The 19,875-nt window shown below is 47.3% G+C and overlaps 1 protein-coding gene across 9 annotated transcripts in view; it reads right to left on the bottom strand.

Annotated features, from left to right (window-relative positions):
- Nucleotides 1-203: 203 nt before the first annotated feature.
- The window catches only part of ST3GAL4 (ST3 beta-galactoside alpha-2,3-sialyltransferase 4), a 148,592-nt gene continuing 128,920 nt past the window's right edge, over nucleotides 204-19,875 (bottom strand). For all 9 annotated transcript variants that reach the window (XM_053269224.1, XM_053269230.1, XM_053269228.1 and 6 more), the window contains 6 exons: nucleotides 11,310-11,370; nucleotides 8,320-8,415; nucleotides 7,040-7,229; nucleotides 5,495-5,638; nucleotides 2,565-2,708; nucleotides 204-1,975 (listed from right to left, as the gene is read on the bottom strand). In XM_053269224.1, coding sequence (XP_053125199.1) covers nucleotides 1,889-1,975; nucleotides 2,565-2,708; nucleotides 5,495-5,638; nucleotides 7,040-7,229; nucleotides 8,320-8,415; nucleotides 11,310-11,370 — 722 coding nt within the window. In that variant the 3' untranslated portion in view covers nucleotides 204-1,888. The remainder of the gene's footprint in view (nucleotides 1,976-2,564; nucleotides 2,709-5,494; nucleotides 5,639-7,039; nucleotides 7,230-8,319; nucleotides 8,416-11,309; nucleotides 11,371-19,875) is intronic.

Below are 19,875 nucleotides of genomic sequence, written 5' to 3'. Positions count from 1 at the left end.
TGTGGATGGAGGTATATGAGAAACTTGTATCGTCTTCTCCCTCGCACCATCTTTTCTGTGGATGAAACAGAAGATTCCAGAGTGTGGAATCAGGTTAAAACTTCTTCTTCTTTAACCAGCAGCAATTCAATTCAGAACCTTTAACCAGCAACAAACGGGATATTAACTCTGATCCTCCAATGGAGATTAAAAGAAGAGGAAAACAAAATTAAAAATATTTATTCCTGCACAAAACAAAAAATTAAAAATCATTATTTGAGTAGAGCGTTTTCCAAGCACTGATCTTAGACCCCACACCAGACAGGCACTTCCAGGCTGGGGCCCATTCCTGAAATGTCTAGACCTCTTTCCCCGCCTACTGGAAGATGATGTTGTCCTTCCTTCAGAACTTGCCCCCACCCCCTTGAGGTCCCAGAGAAGAGCCCTTGTCCTGACGAACACACCCCTCTTCCTAGTGGAAAAGGCAGTCAAAGGTGCCATATAGCTTCAGCTTCTGTGAGCCGGGAATAACAGAATGTTTGTTTCTTCTCTTGGTAAAGAAACACACTTCTATTATCCCCTCTATCCCATTCCTTCAATCTCAACTTTGGCTAACACAGTTCATTTTCTTTAATTGCTCTCCCATTCTTGCGGGGAAGAAGCTGTCCCATACTGGAGGGAAGAAGCCCACGCTTATATTTCAGAGGCTCTCCCTAAGGACAGACTTGGGATACTGGACTGGACACATCCATCCACACACTCGCAATCATGCACGCACACACGCAGAGCCTTCACGGAAGGAGATTCACTTCCAGCCAAGTGCCCAGAAACTGTATGTTCAATTTCAGCTTCACTGTTTTTAATATAAAAAAACATTATCAAAATACTGCAAGGTTGATTCTCCCTCTTTGCCACAACCTCCCCCAAAAATAATAACTGGGGCCAGGGGAGAGAAGATAGATAGGAATATCATCATCAACTCCCATCCTAAAAAGCTTTCTTTTGGTCTTCTTAAACTCTTTTACTGCAGGGGGGTTTGAACCAATACTCCTAAGCTCAAACTAGAAGTGAGGTTAGCCACTCCATTTGCTTTGGCATACTTGCTTTCTCTGGTGTGCACAGCACAGTTAGGAGGGAAGGCAAGAGGACTCTAGCCCTTCCCTCTGCTGCAGCCCAGATCCAGATCCCCCCTGCCCCAGTGCGCTATTTACACGAAAGCAAGCAAGCACGCCAGGGCTAATGACGTGACTAACGCCACACCTCACTTGGCCTGTAATCGCAGCCTGACCTGACCAGAGGGGAAAGAAATGGCAGGCAGCTGAGGATCCTTCATTTGCTTGCCTCCTGCTCCTCGAGGAGGCATCTGACATGGTTGCAACTTTAAACAGCACAGTAAGCAGCCGCTGGGGCATCTCTCGGAGCAGGAAGGCAAAAGTGATTCAAGGTGGCAGTGTGCCATGGGGGACCATTCGCACCCACCGGAGTGTCTGTTGTATCACTCCAGAGGCCTACAGTCAGCAGGCTTTGGCTCCCAACAGCACGCATCCCCATCAGAGGAATGAAGATTTCAGGAGCTCCCTTTCCCAAAAGTCTTGACTTGATGCAGAGGTGTTACTGCGAAGTTCCAAACGAGGAGGAATTCGTCACAGGCAGAATCCACCAAGGCCAGCTCTCGTCACCACCGCTATCACCGTCCACGTCTTCCAAGACCATCTCTCTCCCTTGCTGCCAGCCCATCTAAGAGCCACTCAGTCCCCCCGTGCCCCCCACGCAGTCCGCACAAAGCTGTGGGATGTCCATATGAGTCAATGTCTGGGGGAAGAGAGAGCTGTGCGAGGGAGGATCTCAGCCACCACAGGTCCCACTCGACCAAGCCAACAGTTCAGGAGAAACAGCAGCCCAGGCTCCATCAGAAGTAAGTGAGGTTCTTGACAAGTCCCAGTTCAAGCATCTTTTTTATTGCCAACGCCTCGTGCGAGACGTTGTGCTCTGAAGCCTGTAAGAAAGACAACACAGAACCAATTAGGCTGTCCAGAATGCGGATTCTCAACGTTATAAAGTAAAGTAAAAGTAAAACAAATCGCAGACCCAGAAAGAGAAGGGGGCCGTCAGTAGCAGGCCTACCCATTAGGGAAATGGGCCAGGGTCTACCAAGCAACTGTAACTCAGGGTTGGAGCATCTGCTTTGCAAGCAGAAGGTCCCAGGTTCAATCTCTGGCATCTCCAGGTAGGGCTGGGGAAAGACTGCTGCCTGAAACCCTGCAGAAGCTGCTGCGAATCAGTGTAGTGAGCAAGATGGACCAATGGTCTTACTCGGTATAAAGCGGCTCCCTATGTTTCTACAGATTTGGGGACTGGGCCATAGCTCAGCGGTAGAGCATCTGCTTTGCATGCAGGAGGTCCTCCCAAGCTCAATCTCCAGGTAGGAGGTCTTAGGCAGCAGGACTAGGAAAGTCCTCTCTCTAAGACCTTAGATTACCCACTCCCAGTTGGAGCAGAAAGTCCTGGATAGATGGATGAATAACCTGACTCGGCAGAAAGCAGTTTCATAGGCTCAAGTGGTAAGAGAGAAAGCGGTTACTCACAGCCATGGACTTCAACGTGATTTGCTCGTAATAGTGGATGGTTTGCTTCTTGTTGGCAGAATCTGGGTATCCAAAGCCGGCGATATGTACCAAATCGCAGAAGTGCAATGCCAAAGTGATGGCCACTAATCCCGTGGTTGGTTTCTAGAGACAGAGACGAGTGATGGGTCATGCTTTCCCCAATATAACATTCCTGTTTTATTGTGTCCGACTCAGCCCTTTATGGGGAGATGAACATGCATGCACACAGACACAGAACAAGCAAACCAAGGTTTGATCCTTAAAGACAACCTCTATTCAGCAATGACTCCAAGGGGTAGCAAGGGGTAGTGGGTTCTCCCCCCACCCCAAAAAGATTTTTCCACTCTTCATTTGCCAGACTGGAACTTTTCTGCAAAGTGTCAGAAAATACATATAGTATAGTCTTAAAGCTTGAATTGATGTTATAAGGCTTCTGTTGTTTCAAGAAGCCTCTTTGAGGCTATTCACACAATGGGGCGAAATCGGGCTAGCCCGATTTCGCCCCATCGTGTGAACCACCGGGATCGGCTGCGAGCCCGGTGGTTCCTAGGCGGGGAACCCGTCTAAGTACCCCTCCTCTAAAACCAGGTAAGCGGAGCGAGCACTCTGCAAACCAGGTTTTAAAGATTGTGACGGTTACTCACGAGTAGACTCCTGGAGGGGAGGAGAAAAGCCGCCTCCCTTCTGGGGGCCACGCAGCCCCCGAGCTCCCCAGCCCCCGCCAGCTCGGTCATGGAGCCGGCAATCGTGTGGGTGGCCGATCTGGCCGCCCAGGGCTCCCTCCCCGCTCACCCTTCTAAGCCGGGTCTCACTGATCGTGAGACCCGGCTCATTGACTCACTCCTCTACCCCCACAACAAGCAGCAAGAAAACAGTGCAGACAGGTAGAGCGGAGACTCCTCCAGTCTCCCAGGAGCCAGGCCAACCGCTTCACTTCCTTCTGGGCCAGGAACCGGGCTGAGTGAGACCACGTTTGCAACGGGGTGCAGAGTCATCTCCTCTGCAGATTTCAGCTGACCTGGCACTGACCTCTCTCCCCACCTCAGTCTTTCCTGCCACATGGTCTTGAACAGCAAGAGAAAATTAGCCTGGGAAGCCAACGGGAAGTTTTGGCCTACTCCAAAAACCCAGTATTTTCTAAGCTCAATCTGTCCTGCCCATGTCCCGAATCAGTTTGAAAATGTCAGGCAAGCTTTATTAATAAGGTAAATAAACTAACAACATTAATTCCCCAAACTAGTTATTCTAGAGTCACTCCTGCCCCTATTCTGAAGGGGAAACCCTCAAAAGCCAAAGTAGGGCAACACCATTATTAGGACCAAATAAAATATCACAAAGTAGAGAACAAGTTGTCCACATCTTGTTTTCACGTTGGATTGCATGCAATAGCCCAAGGGGATGATGACGTTGGGCGTGATGGAAAATATGGAATACTGAATAATCTATTGATTAAAAATGTGCCAGTACCTTTTGGACCCCCCCCCCCCGGTTTTGGCGTGATGGGAAAGCCCTACAACCTTAAGTTTGTAACCATCTGGAAATGGAGTCTAGAAACTTTTATGCAGAATTCGTTAGATCCGCCTCAATACCTTGGGAGTAGTAAGGACCCGAAACTCACTTTGCAAACAAAACTAAGCTGGAGAGTATCAGGATGCTTGGCAACAATTCTTGTGTTTGCACAGTGTGCTTACAGAACTATGGAACAAACACAGGCCTGCCTGAAGTACTCTGGATGCTGATTGATTTTTATTTATTTTTTGCATGCACACAAATCCCTATCAGATTTTATATACAGCCTTGGAAATATTTCCTGATATTGGCCAACCCTCCAGGCTGAAACAAAAAGTGAGCCTTTAAGCATCACCAGGAAGTTAGTATACTTGGCAAACATGGGTAGAACCAAACCCTGCCCAACAAACATTACAGCAAACGCCCTGAAAGTGATGTACCTGCTAAAATGACATGAAGATTCAAGTCCTCACTGAGGCATTAAGTCTGTGCCTGGGCTGTGCCGCCACATGCCAGAACACTCAGCTATATAAAAAAAATACCCCATGCACATAGAAAACTACTGCGTAGGGGAGAAGGTCAGGTTAGCACTAGAACCCTTCTCTGTGATAGATGGGTTTTCTACGTGCAGAGATCCGTAAGACCTGTTTCTGAAGGGTGAGCGGCAAGGGAGCCTTGGGAGGCTGGATCGGCCACCCACACGATTGCCGGCTCCATGATGGAGCTGGCGGGGGCCAATTGGCCCCCGCCAGCTGGAGCATGCCCTATGCGTGTGTGCAGGGCATGCTGGTGAGACCCCCGGAGCTGGGAGGCAGCTTTTTGCCTCCCCTCTGGGGGTCTCCTCATGAGTAGGCACGCCGCAGTGCTGCAGCTACTCACAATCTTGAAAACCAGGTTTGCGGAGTGCTTGCTCCGCAAACCTGGTTTTAGGGCAGGGGTTCTTGAGAGGGTTACCCGCTCTAGAACCACCGGGCTCGCAGCAGAGCCCGGTGGTTCTCACGATCTGCAAAAATCAGGCTAGGCTCCTAGCCCGATTTTTGCAGGTCGTGAGAATAGCCCCTTTGTGTGTATGGCAGAAAATTTCATCCTATGAGTCATCTCACACCCACCCACCCCGCAGTCGGAAGTAGTATACTCCAGACAATCATGACACCTTAGCGAGAATGGGATCTAAGAGAATCTTGACCTCAGCCTGCCTTTGAAAATCAACCATAACTGTAAGAGGTGTTAAGACAGCGGAACAGTCTGACTCATGAAGTGGTGGGCTCTCCTTTGATGGAGGTTTTCAAACCGAGGCTGGACAACCATCAGTGAGGGATGTGCAGGTTTCTCTACAAACCTCAAATTTTAAAGCATAAACCCCCTCCCTCCTCCTCCTCTTACATGTCTGCTTCCCTCACCTGCTTAATTCTCCGCAGCTGCTTCATTGGAAGGTTGAGCAATTTAGCGGCAGTGATTTCCATAAAGTATGGGTTCAGAATTCGAACGTGGTCAGGATTCGCATCCCAAATTAATGGAGGCTGTTTCCAGAAGCCCTTCCGGACCTGGGAAAAGGACAAACATGTGCTTTTCAAGGCAAGGTGGCAACTGTGAGCATGAGAACCCAGCTGGGATGAATGAGGAGAGCGAGTGAGAGAGAGAGAGAAGTGAGGCAGAGAACATGCTTTGTTTCAATACAGGTCTTCTGGTATTGCAGCCTGGAAGCTGCATCTCCTGCCCTTTAGCTGCAACTTGCTCATTCTCTCCGCATCTCTAGGCTGCTTGGGAGTAAAATTGCCTCTGGGCATATGAAAAGTTTTCCCCATGACAACTTCAGCTTTAATGGTTCTCATGTTTGCCAGCACAACCAGCCTGTGGAGCAGGTCGTTATTCTTCTCATTTTACATGTGCAGGATTGAACTGGAAAGATTACAGCTTGTTCATGGCTGCCCATATCTTCCTGGTCTGGATCCCACACACTATCCAAAGGACCATGAGGACAGCAACATTTCTGATACTGGAAGAAAGAGCTTCCAGTCAGCTTTTGTGGGGAACCCGTAGCTCACTTGGCATGCAGAAGGTCCCCGGTTAAATCCCCAGTGGGCTCCAAGAAAGAACTCCGGTCTTTCTTTTTCTGTCAGTGAGAAAAGTCAACACTGAGCTAGATAGATTGAGGGTCTGACTTTTCTGGGGGGCGGGGGGTGGGGGGAGAGACAGACTCCTCAGTTTACTTCCACGGCTTCAAACATTTCTGGGAATTTTACATCTTTAGTCCATCCTGGCAACTTAGGGCCCAGGTGATTTTCTTTATTTAGCAGGAGGAGAGCAACTGGCCATATCCACCCCCGCAGCACAGCATCCCTCCAGTGGCTGTTGCTGGTGTCTATCCTATGTTTCTTTTTAAGATCTATCTATCTATCTATCTATCAAATGTATATACTGCCCAAACTTTCATCTCTGGGCAGTTAACAGTTAAATACAACACTTTAAAAACAATTAAAACACATCTAAAATTTAAAACAATTCAACAATTTAAAATCAACCAGAAAATTAAAACCGAACAAATTTTTAAAAGCTGAAAAAGCTTGGGTGAAGAGATGGGTTTTCAGATATTTTTGAAAATTGCCAGAGATGAGGAGGATCGTATCTCAGCAGGAAGTGCATTCCACACTCTTGGGGCAGCGACCGAGAAGGCCCGTCTCTGTGTAGCCACCAAACGGGTTGGCGGTAACTGGAGACAGACCTCCTCAAGTGACCTCAGTGGGTGGTGGGGCTCATAGTGAAGAAGATGCTCTCTTAAATACCCAGGGCCTAAGCCATTGGTGAGCCCTTTGGGGACAGGGAGCCATCTTTAATCAATCAATCAATCAATCAATCAATCAATCAATCAATCCCTATGTCCCCCAAAGGAGTTTACATTGGTTGAAAAGCAGTATACACATATCCGTCAGATCCGTATAACTTACTCTCTTCTTGTCATTAAGGATCGTCTCCATCCACTGGAAATCCATGGCTTTGAACGGCACCAACACCAGCAATGTGCTGGGGTTGTTTTCTCTTTGGGGGTTGAAGTGCGCCGACTCTGGGTAGAAGAGGCGCATGGTGGTCTTGGAGCCCACGTCACGTTCGTAACCGTGAACTGGTGCATTGTTCAGTCTGGGGGGTGGGTGGGGTGGGGGGAAGAGAGTTGCACAGTGAGACGGAAGACACGGAGATCAACCCCGCCTCGTTTCACAGTAAGTACAGCAGGCAAATTAGTTCTGTCGTAGGAGAGCTGCTCCCTGCACACGTTGCACTAGACTAGAGGCCGGCTTCCGTTATCCTCTTCTCTTCTACCCCAGTGAATTATCTTAACGCCACTGTTAAAATGCAGTATTGGAACCTAGAGCTACACTCAGCAGTCGTTTTACTGTTCATCAACCTAACATACAAAGCTGTCCCATACTGAGTCGGACCTTTGGTCCATCTAACTAAGCCATGCCTACTCTGACTGGCAGCAGCACGCCAAGGTGTCAGGCAGGAGCCTTTCCCAGCCCTACCTGGAGATGCTGCCAGGGCTTGAACCTGGGACCTTCTGCATGCAAAGCAGATGCTCCAACACTGAGCTACAGCCCCAACCCCTAAGGGGAGACTCTTTTACGGCAGGCAGTGCTCACATGCATTCAGCCACCCACATGCAAACCAGGGCAGACTCTGCTTAGCAAAGGGGACAATTCCTGCTCGGGATGAACAGTTCATGCAGGGATTGAATCTGGGACCGTCTGCATGCAAAGCAGATCTTCTACCACGGAGCTGTATGTAGTTCTGTCCTCTACAGGAAAGCTGTGATTCTCAGGAATTATCCTGATCATGCATATGCCATCCCCTGAGTCAGGCCATTGGTCCATCAAGCTCAGTATTGTCTACGCTGACAGCCAGCACTCTCCAGGGTCTCCAGAAGGAATTCTTCTCCGCTTTACCTGGAGATGCTGCCAGGGATTGAACTTGGGGACCTTCCTTCTACATTCTAAGCAGAGGCGCTGCCACTATGCTGTGCCTCCTTCCCCATCTCAGAGATAAATCCTAATGTGTCCACAAGCCCAGATTTCTTGAGTCCCTCCTCCCCGCTTTCAAGATCTTAGCCTCATCCTTGCCTATTTCTTATCATGTGTACCATAGTTTCAAGCTGGGGCACCATCCGAATACTTCCAAGGGTAAAGAGGGGTTTGTTCTCCCATAATGGCCACCAAACCCGGCATGACCATACCTGATCACAACATCGTATTTGTTAATAGTTTCCCCCATAGAGCTGTTTCTCAGCCGATGGCCGTTTCCCACAACTGCACATCTCCGGCACTTCAAGCTGCAAGAGAGAGAGAGAGAGAGAGAGAGAAACAATTAGCTACGGGCCAGGAGAGGGCCTCAGAAGGTGGAGTAAACAGATAAGCCGTTACTGAAGGCAAGGGCGTTGTTTTAGAAACTTCCCCGCCTGGCAGTGCTAATGGCACAGAGCCAGTTCTCTGTAGCCTCTGGTCACATAGCATGTATTAGCACACTCCTGCAACCATTTGGAAATCTAGCGGGCGGTGGGTGGGTATGGCAAAGATAGCATCAGGCTTGAGTTGGATTTTTAAAATTAAATAGCACTGAATTCAGCCCCTGCAGATCAGGACTGTAGCACAATGGTGGAGCTTTATGTCTCCGCGTCAGTTGCAGTTAGGATCCCTTCCCCCCCATACAGCTGCTATTCATGCTGGGAAACAAATTCCTGTTGGTGCCAACATATGCTTTTCATGATGGCTAAACGGGGCCGGAGCAAGGGTAGAGTGTTAAAACTTCCCTCCCCACACATGGTCTCAGCCTGTGGGGGCCTGACGGAAGAGCCAATCTCTTCTGCACTGGTCAGACTTCACTAGGAATACTGGGTCCAATTCTGGGTCCTGTAAGGAGGACGTTGCGTACGAAGCTGGTACGGGGTTCAGGGATGGTGAAGGGTGTGGAAACCAAGCCCTATCAGGAACGGTTGAAGGAGCTGGGCATGCCTGAGCCTGGAGAAGGGGAGACCAAAGGGAGACTTGATTGCCACCTTCAAATATCTGAAGGGCTGTCACTTGGAAGGAAGATCAGCCTTGTTCTCTGTTGCTCCCGAAAATGGGCCGGCATTGCGGGGAAGCAGATTTAGGCTAGACATTAGGAAGAATTTCCTAGCTGTAAGAGCTGTTGGACAGTGGAACAGCCTGCCTCATGCAGTGATAAGCTCTCCTTTGTTGGAGGTTTTCAAACAGGATAGAAAGCCACCCAACAGGGATCCTAGCAGTTCCTCCACTGTGCAGGGAATGGGACAAGGCGGGCTTCAAGATCCCTTCCAACTCAAAAATCCTTCCATTCTATGTGTTTAGTTAAAACACAGCAAATACTCCATGTAATATGTAGCCTGACCACTAAGAGGGGGATCTAGGGAAGTGTAATGTACCTGTGGGCCACACAGTCTATCCATAGTCTAGGTAAGTACTTCCACCCAAAACTCTCAGGTGTACTTGCATTCTTATGCATCATCCTACATTCTCATCCATCACCACTCTCTACTGGAATACGAGTTGGCGGGTGAAACTGTGCATTAGCACACACCCACCCCAGCTATTTACCCCAAGCCATCTTGGGTGCCCTCTGCTGCACCTCTTCCGTTTCTACAATATCATTTTTCAGGTATGAGGACCAGAACTGTACACCGTATTCCAAATGTGGCCGCACTTTAGATTACATTACACACATTTCCACACTCCCACCCCAGCTATTTCACCCAAGACAGGGCGGATGAACCACTGAGCTTGCTTGCGCTTCTGCCAAAACCCTCCTTTTGTTGACTTTACACCCCGCCACTGACTTCCAGAGAACTGTTTGCATAAAGCCAAACAGACAAAACTTCTGGCAGTGACTCAGTGCCATGATTTCAGACTTCCAAAGCACGTCTGGGACCGTGTGTCAGACGCTGGATTAAGGTCAGCAGCAGCCGCCGCCGAGGGAGTCTACCAAGGGCAGACGGAGCCAGCAAGTGGCAGGGGCTTCTCTGCAGTCTTTGCAGCCCAAGCCTCCTGTAGGCATTTGTGTGATGCAGGGAGCTGTCGGACGAACAGGCAAAAACTGGCCACTGAGTCTCAGGAGCGGTCAAAGGAACTGGAATCGAAAGGGGAGCTAGGCCAGGGCTGGAAGGGAAGATCAGCAGGCTGAAATGAGAAGGCACTGCCATGGGTTCTGGTCAGGGCATTAGGGCTCTTCTGCCTTGGGAGGCTGGAGATGGACAACTGAAGTAGGGGATCCCCAATGCACCCACCACACTCGATCAAAAGTCGGGAGTGTGCCCAGGAGAGCTGGTCTTGTGGTACCAAGCACGAATTGTCCCATTTGCTAAGCAGCATTCACTGGTTTGCATTTGAATGCGGGCCGCTCTGAGAAGAGCACCTGCCTGCTTGCGTGCAGAGGGTTCCAAGTTCCCTCCCTGGCAGCATCTCCAAGATAGGGCTGGGAGAGACTCCTGCCTGCAACCTTGGAGAAGCTGCTGCCGGTCTGGGTAGACAATACTGAGCTAGATAGACCAAGGGTCTGACTCATTATAAAGTAGCTTCCTATGTACCAAAGCTGTGTGGGATGTTTGTCCTGGAATGCCCCTCGCCCCCGAAGAGCTTCGCCATGCTCCTGCCCTTAGGTTGTTTTTTTAAAAAAATTAAAGATCTTAAAAGACTGACCTGCTTAGAGAGGCTTCTTAATGTGTTTTAATACAGCCTGACGGGTTTTTAATTTTAATCGGGTTTGTTTTAAATTGTTTTTATTCTGCTTTGTTTCATTGAGTTGCATGTTCTATGACCTCTATGGTTTTACTGTTGTGAGCTACCCCACTGGAGGAGGAGGACATAAATATTTCAAATAAGTAAATATCCAGTTGATGGTTGTGTGAACAAGCCTTCCAAATGCCAGTGTCTAGGGTCCTGGTTTCTATGAATCCTTCCTTAGCTGAATTGAGCTCCTGACCCTTTTTCTTGGAAACTGATTAGTTTTCTGGGAGTTGGTATCAAGAGTTCACCAGGGTGAACTTGTGCTGAGTTACATAGGTAAGGCAAAAGGATATTCCAATTCTGGCGCTATCGTTTTCATAAATGGGAGAGGGCCGGGACAATGCAGCTGGAACCACTGCCTTTCAAAAAGCCCTGAAGATGTAGCTGGCATAGATAAGCAGGGGAGACGTGGAAGAATTGATATTACCTTTGTATACTTTCAGGCAGAGAGTAACTTGTGACCGCCAGAACCCTCAGGAGAATGTCCTCTGCAAGGGAAGGCAGGCAGGCCGTTAACAAAGACAGTCTGGGTTACAGAGGTTCAGACACATGACAAACACGGACTTAACAAATGTTTTATTGCTAGTTTCCTTAGATACACGTTGTAGAAAGGTAGGACCGACACGTCAAACTATCCACCTGGCCACAAAAACAGTTGACAGAGTCTCAAATGACAGCCAAAAGATGTCAACATCTTCAAGTCTGCTTCCTGAACAACCTGTTTCAATTGCAAGCACGGCGAGCAGTCAAGACTCATAGCATGAGCAGAACATTCCCGAGTTTCTCAAAACGAATATTCACGGCAGCAGAAATCTACGGCTCCCAGTCGCCATTCTCCGGTTTGTGACAGGCTCTGGCCCCCACGGGAGAGAGGGGGAACCCAAGATCATGGTTGGGAAGAAATCCATACATGAGGCTCTACACACAAGCAGTGTGTAGAGCCTGGGGAGGGTTTGGCAGGGAGAGAGGGCTTAGCCCACTCTCCCCGCAGACGATTAGTCATGCAGTCCTGGGAGGCCAGATCGCCTCCTCACACGACTACCGGCTGTCACAGAGCCGGTGGGGGCTGCAGAGATTGGGGGCCACCCTGCGTGAGTGTGCAGGGCATTCTGGGTGGACCTCCAAGGCCGGGAGGCTTGTTGTTGCCTCCCGGTCGGGGTCTACTCGTGTGTTGCTGCGTGCCGCGGCAGCACACGGTCAAAAAAATAAGGTTGCTTGCTCCGTTAACCTCGTGGAAGGGGGAGGGGGAATTAGGCGGGTTAGCCGCCGTGGAACTACCGGGCTCGCCCGCAAGCCCGGTGGTTCCAACAATCATTAGAAAGCAGGCTAGTGATTGTGGGAATAGGCTCACTGAATTCAACAAATCGTTGCTAAGGCCTCATAAGAGAAAAAGCAGCAATTGCCCTTCGTAATTGTAGCCAATTGTTCTAGTAATGGAATAGTAAAGCAAAAGAGGCCCAATCATACGTTATGTTCGACACTCGTACAACAAGTGTACAGCACACACAGGTACAGATCTGCACACAGGTACAGTCATTCCTATGTTAACACAGGTACAGAAGTACACTTCCGATCTGTACCATGCATGTGAAAGGCTCACATGCTCACATCCAGGTTCACTTTTAAAATGAGCACAAGTACAGTCACTCACATAAACACATGTACGAGTGTATAGACATCTTGATGGGAATTATGTCTGAATTGGGCTATAGAGGGATGGAATTCACTGGTATTGAGGGGCAGTAGCGTATGGTCTTTTCACATATCAGGTAATTGAGACGTGCATCTAAGGTTTTCTAAAAATGTGCACATGCCAAGCATTGCCTGCATACACAGTGGACAATCTAGGCTCATTGCTCCTTAACGTGTGGAATGGTCCTCAGAGGCACAGGAGTTTAGACTATAAAAAGGTGTATTTGACCACTAAAAGTCTCTCAGGCACTGAAAGTCTCTCAGGTGGTCAATGCTGGGGAAAGGCCTGTGCCTCAGACACTGGAGAGAGGCTTCCAGCCAGAGCACACAATGGTAAACCAGTGGGCCAATCCCTAGTCTCTTTGGTAGGCATCTTCCCATCATACAGGAGGATGCAATATACAGCCATGCCTGAGCATCATTTGTTACAGCTGTCCAAGCCACATGAAACAGATGGCACTTTGGGACAGAAAACAAAACAAAACAAAATGGCCCCACTTTAACATGAATCACCGAAAGCCCTCCAGGAGTCTGGGAAACATATATCATGAAGCGCTCATCCATCAGGCTCACGGCAAAACTGAACACTTCCGCAGATGTCCACAGCCTCCCAGCAAAAGGTTTTATCTTCTTTTTCTTTCCTCTTTTTTTTTTTAACCACCAGCAGGTCGGAAACAAGTACAATCAGCTGCAGCAAACAACTGTGGATTAGCCTGCATGGCCAATACAGCCTTCACGAAGCACGGGATTTAAATGCCTTCGGTGTGAAAATTTCACGGGCTGGTGAGATATGCCCGGCAATAAAAAGAAATGTGAAAATTTAATGTAAGAAAAAGGGGAACTCGGGTTTCACAGATAACAGCAGGTGCAGGATGCAGACAATCAGGAGATAGATGTGGGTGGGAGGGAGAAAGGGAAGGGGGAGCGGAGGAGAGGCAGGCAGGCAGGAGATGTGCTTCTGGATACCAATTGCAGGAGAGGAATGGCAGGAGATGGGGCACGGCTTCATCTCCTGCCTGGGGGGCTTCCCAGAGGCATCTGATGGACCACTATGGGAAAAAGGATTCTGGACTAGATCGGCCTTGGGCCTCATCCAGCAGGGCTCTTCTTATGCTCTCAAGGAGACTGACTGACTGACCCCTGCTAACTAAGCAACGAGGTACCTTTTAAAGTGGTGGTTCTCTTATATTTAAGTAGGGGGAGAGCAACTAGTCCTAATCTCCAAAACCCCCAGCAGATTATCTGGAGTCTGCTGTTGCTGATGTCTACTTTCTGTTTCTTATTAATTATTATTTCTTTATGTGTCTATGTAAACCACTTTGAGCACTTTTGTTGAAAAGCAATATATAAATATCCATAGTAGTAGTAGTAGTAGTCCTAAGATGATAGACAGACCAACAGACCGACCGTCTGCTCCGTTGTGGCAACTCAGCCATGAATTCTTGCCTCCACAGACACTCAGCTGGCCCTTACACCCTGTTTGTTTTGTCCTGCCAGCTATATGTTTTTTTTTTTTAAAAAAAAAACATGTTCTCTCAAGCTTTTAGTGGATGCTGTTTTACTGTGCTGTTTCCTGCTTTTACAGTTTTATGGGGTTTTTTTTGGCTCGTATGGCTTTGCACCGCTTTAGTCTCTAAAAACTTTAGTTTCTCGTAATGTTCAATGTTTAACTTCTGAGTTTTAGACATGTTTACCTATATGGGTGTATATACACACACATAAAGATGGACAGGCAGATTCTGACTTCAATTTTTGCTGATATTTTAGTAATGATCTCAATGGCATTTTTAATTTTTTAAAAAAACTATAAAGTACCTTTGAGTTTTAAATTTAAAAATCTGTGAGCCGGAAGCGTTGAGTTTTATATTTAAAAATCTGGAGCCAGAAATCTGGGAATGGAAGCAGGGAGAGCGGGCTAAGCCCACTCTCCCTGCACACGAGCAGGACGGGAGCCCCGGGCGGCCGGATCAGCCGCCCACACGATTGTCAGCTCCGTGACGGAGCAGGCGGGGGCTGGGGACTTTGGGGGCCATGTGGCCCCCGGAAGCTTCAGTATGCCCTGCGCAGGCACGCAGGGCATACTGGAGAGATCCCCAGAGCCGGGAGGTGGCTTTTTGCCTCCCCTCCGGGGGACTACTCGTGAGTAGCCGTGGTGCGGAGCCGCGCCACAGCTACTCATGATCAGAAAAACCGAGTTTGCGGAGCACTCACTCCGCAAACCTAGTTTAAGGGGAGGGTTACTTAGGCAGGTTAACCACCGGGAGGCCACCAGGCTTGGCTGCGAACCCGGTGGCGCCCACAATCATCTGAAATCAGGCTAGGCTCTCCCAGCCCGATTTCGGCTGATCGTGGTGATAGCCTCTGTATATAATAAAACAAACATCAGCCAGAACTCAATGAGGCCCAGCCCCAGAACCTGGGACATTTTTAGCCATGGAGCATGAGAAGTCATAACTGGTGTGGTGTAGCAGCTGGTGTTCGACTTAAATGTGTATTTGTTGCCATCTCCCTTTCTGCTTTCACAAGCGAAATCAAGCATCAACACACTGCTTTGGGAAAGCAGGCAGGGAGCAAGTTGGTAACTTCCCTGATGCACAGCAAAAGTTACATATCTAACGTATCCACAGCAGGCCAGAGTGCAGTAACAGTCTCACGAGCTCATCCGCTATCGGTGTGAAGTCTCAGATGAAGAGCGAATTAAAAAATAATTAAAGGGGGTTCAACCTCCTATTCTTTACCAATAATTTATTAAAATAGTAACAGTTCAGCCATGATGACAAGCAACACCACCACACATGGCACCATCCTCTTTTGCTTCGCTAGTTTACTGGAAAATTAAGATTAGTGTCAGAACAGAGCATAGAGGGATGCAGATTATTACATTTATATAACACTTTCGAACAAAAATAAATCAATCTCAAAACTGTGTGCATAAAATGAAATAAGAGAAAGGTGGTTCCCTGGCCTCAAAGGTGCTCACAGTCTAATCACCACTCTGAAAGTACCTCTTTGTCCAGTTAGTAGTGATTTCATGTAAAATATAAGAAGTAAACTTTTGAAATTTTTGAATTTTCTTATCAATGCTATTAATTGTGATTGTTTGTTAATCTGGTCTGTGACCGCAATAAACGTACTACTATTACTACTGTAAGAGTTAAAAAGCAGAACCCAGTCCACTTTGCAATCCAACACAAATGTGTGTCCTGCTCCAACACGCAATAGAAAGGGTTGTGCTTATTTGGGGAGCTTCCTTCATGTTGAACTTCATGGAAAAATAAGAGGCATTAATCAATGTTCTGACTGCTTGCTGGTAAACACAGGGGTTTGAAGGCAGAATACAGTCCTTTTGTGTTCTCAAAATGGGTTGATTTCCAGCCAACAGCAACACTTACAAGAGACCCATTAGAGGGTGAATATGTCCCAAGTGGATATGTAGCAATTTAATCTTTGCTTATTGGAGCAGAAGCAGGTCAAAATTATGCCAAGGTTAACCAGTATAATCCAATAGTGAAACAATCCATATACGGAACAACTTGGCTATTTATCTGCTAAACCACAGACTAAAGAATGATTCATTGATAAAAACTTTCAGTTAGAACTAGCAGCAACGTCTACTTCTAAATCATCCCCTTGTCTTGAGAAAAGAGATTTTTGTTGTGTGGGTGGTGGTGATTCTATTTTAGAGCTTCTACCTGCTATGCTGGAAAAAAGAGAAGATTTTACTGCTATTAGATTCCAGACAATGCCTGTGGCTGATTAGTAAACTGGATGACCTTGAAGCTAGAATGAATCATTGGCCTCTGTCAAAAGTCCTGTTTGGGCATTATAAAAAGTGGCAACAGAACAAGGGCAAACTGGAACTCGAAAAGGTTGAGGAAATCAACATAGAAACACGGTCTGCGGTCAGCAATAGTTGCTAACAGCATCTGTGCAAGTCACAGACTGCTTAATATATAGCTCAAGAGAACCAGCAGGCAATCAGGCTTCCCTGAGTCAGCACTTCTGCTTCCTCTCTTGTGATCTCCTGCACCTGCGTGTCTCCCACTGAGCTTTCCTCTTGAGACGTCTTCTCAAGACAGGTGAAATCCCAGCCTCCTCCTGATCAACCTCCATGTCTGGCAGCTGTTCCGAATCCTCAGCTCCAAAGTCTGGTCTCCCTGCCAAATCCTGTTGCTGTGCCTCTCAGCCCTCACTACCAGGCGAATCCTCCCATTCCTCTTCCTGAACTGGAGTCTATTGACACCATCCCTCTATCCCCTCACTTTTATTAATATTTTAAATAATTAATGTATGGTCATGGTTGGTTCTGGCACACTGGGGCACTTGAGATGTGCACCTCTGAGTTAGATTCTCATTTCAGGAAGTTAACACTAGCCCTGTTCGCACGTTATGTTCAACATTCGTACAACGAATGTACACAGGTACAGTTATTTGTGTATTATTCTGAATGCATGTACAGCAGTACACTTCCTGTCTGTACCATGCATTGGAAGGGCCTCTTCCCAGGTTCACGTACAGTCATTCACACAAAAACATCGATTTGTACAACATAATGTCTGAATAGGGCTACTTGCTCATGGTTAAATAATAACCCTATGCAAATCTGATTTAATAATACAAGAGGGCCTTGTTATTCACAGATGAGTCATCCGCGGTTTCGCGCCTCTGCGGTTGGGTGAATGGCACTCAACCTCGGTATATGTGAGGGGAAAAATGGGTTTTAAAAGGGTTAAATCTGCTTATCCACAGATTGGGATTGCCATTTTGTGCTCGGAAGCCGTTTAGTGGCTCCTTTCCCAAGGGAAAAACAATGTGATTTTAAACAAGAAAACCCAGCGAAATTGAGTCTCTTGGGGGGCATTGCTGGATCCGTGAAGCATGGTAGGGCACCTTACCTGGCTTTATTTCGTGTCCCCCCACCCCCATTTGGGGGGCATTTTTTGGGTCCCTTCAGAAACCAGCCCCCGGATTTGCATTGCCCCAATGCCTTGGTATTCGCAGTTTCGATATCTGTGACACTAGCTGAAAACAGAACCCCTGCGGATCCCAAGGTTTTCTTGTAAACCGCTGCCAACATATTTTGCATATCTATAAAGCAAATATAAAGCAGATTACTCAGCTATGAGTGTATACATTTCCTGATAAGGTTAAATAAGCCTTGCTGTTTCAAATCCCAGCTGGTATGTTTCCCAGAATATGAGAAACACTTATATCGGGCAGCAGTGATATAGGAACGTTCTGAAAGGCATATTCTCACACTGTGTGGGAGGAGGCAATGGTAAACCCCTCCTGGATTCTACCAAAGAAAATCACATGGCTCTGTGGTCGCCAGGAGTCGACACCAACTCGAGGGCACAACTTTACCTTTAAAGTTAATGCAGGGCAAGTGAGAGAGAGGAAAATGTCATAGCTTTTCATAGGGAGAAGAGATTTTTAAAAGTACATTTATGAAATAATGATTAATCCATCAATGTTTAATTTATTAAAAGCTCTATAAACATATAGTTTATTTAGTTTATTTTTGGTTCTCAGTTTTTAATTTTTTATTAAAAACTTTTAATTTGAAACATTTTAAAATGTGTAATTTTAAATGTGGTTTTAGCCTGGTCTTTTGACTTGTTTAATTGTATTAATCTTTTACTTTACATTGCATCTGTTTTATTAATAATGCAAGCCACCCCAATCAGTTGTATACTGGAAGGGTGGGGTATTATTAACAACAACAGCTATATAAATTTCTATATCCTCTCTAAATGCCACTTAAGTCAGACCTTTGAACTCTTTTAACAAACATCAACAATAATAAAGCCCCCCAAGTTAGACACAGGCAGGCAAGGAGGTCAACCACACAAAAGAAAGGAGATGTTGATTTTAGCTGGGTCAATTCCAGCATCTACTGGTGGTTTAGCCTGTGGATATTTTGTGCATTCCCCTTGTCACCACTTCCTTATTGCCTATAGTGAAAAAGGTGCTGTGCAGCCCACAAACTGGGCTGCAACTGCCTCTTAACAACTCTGAATGCGTGAACCAACAAAGATGTGGTTAAACTATGTGGTGCCGAGAAGCAGCCCCTAAGAAGTGCTTTGGTAAGGTCCTTTCAAACAGCTGAAGACCTGATGCAAATAGGAAACAGGCAAAGCAAAAGCACAAGGTGCTGAAATTAAGTGGGTTTGACCTTGCAGGATGCCTCGGCTTCTCAAACTGGGATCCCCAGATGTTGCTAAAGCAAAGCTCCATTCATCCCCAGGTATAATATCCTCTACCGTAGCTGGAGAAGGATGGAGCAGTTCGAATTCCTTGGGACACCCCCGTACTAGGAACACTTATTTGTTTACCTATACCCCGCTCTTCCTCCAAGGAGCCCAGAGCAGTGTACATGGCTATGTTTATCCTCACAACAACCCTGCGAGGTCGGTTAGGCAGAGAGAGAAGTGACTGGCCCAGAGTCACCCAGCGAGTCTCATAGCTGTGTGGGGATCTGAACGTGGAACTCCCGGGTCACAGTCCAACACAATACCACTACACCACACTAGCTATGTCCCCTTGGGTATGGATGGATGAACCACTGGAACCTTCCCTCTGCCCCAGAATCTGCTCAATTTTAAGGCAGTTTAACTTTATGTCATATATAAAAGTCCTGCCTACATGCCCACCTCACTTGCCTAAGATCAGGACTGGACAACCTTGGCCTCCAGCTGTTTTTGGACTACAGTTCCCATTGTCCCCAGCCACAGAGGCCAATAGTGAGGGATGATGGGGGCTGTAGTCCAGCATCTGCAGGGGGGCCCAAACTATGCAGCCCTGCCTTAGACAGAGGCCAACCCTCCTAGAACAAGTGCCAGTTCATGCACTTCATTCACTATAACCATTACATCATGCTGGCCCTCATAGGGACATAGCCTTATACTGAGTCAGATAATTGCTCCAATTGCTCAGCAATGTCTGTCCCGACGGGCAGCAGCTCTCCAAGGTTCTGGGCAGGAGTCTCTCCCAGCCCTAGCTGGTGATGCCGGGCATTGGACTTTCTGCATTGAACCTGGGACTTTCTGAACCTGGGACTTGGCATTGAACCTGGGGCTTCCTACCACTGAGCATCTGTGGCTCCATCCCCTAAAAGGAGTAACTTACAGTAGATAATGCTCACACGTCACTCATGTAAGTCAAATTGAATGTTTAAGGTTGTGATGATGTATTTATGGTTTTGATATATTGATTAAGTGTATTTATTAAATGTATTATTATATCCATTTGAAGTTTTAGGGTACCATTTTATTAATATAGTGTCACGGTTGGATTCTTCT

The sequence above is a fragment of the Hemicordylus capensis genome, chromosome 8 (genome assembly GCF_027244095.1).
Source record: "Hemicordylus capensis ecotype Gifberg chromosome 8, rHemCap1.1.pri, whole genome shotgun sequence".
NCBI classification, from domain to species: domain Eukaryota; kingdom Metazoa; phylum Chordata; class Lepidosauria; order Squamata; family Cordylidae; genus Hemicordylus; species Hemicordylus capensis.
Note: the sequence above shows the minus strand (reverse complement) of the source record. Positions and strands in the feature narration are given on the sequence as shown.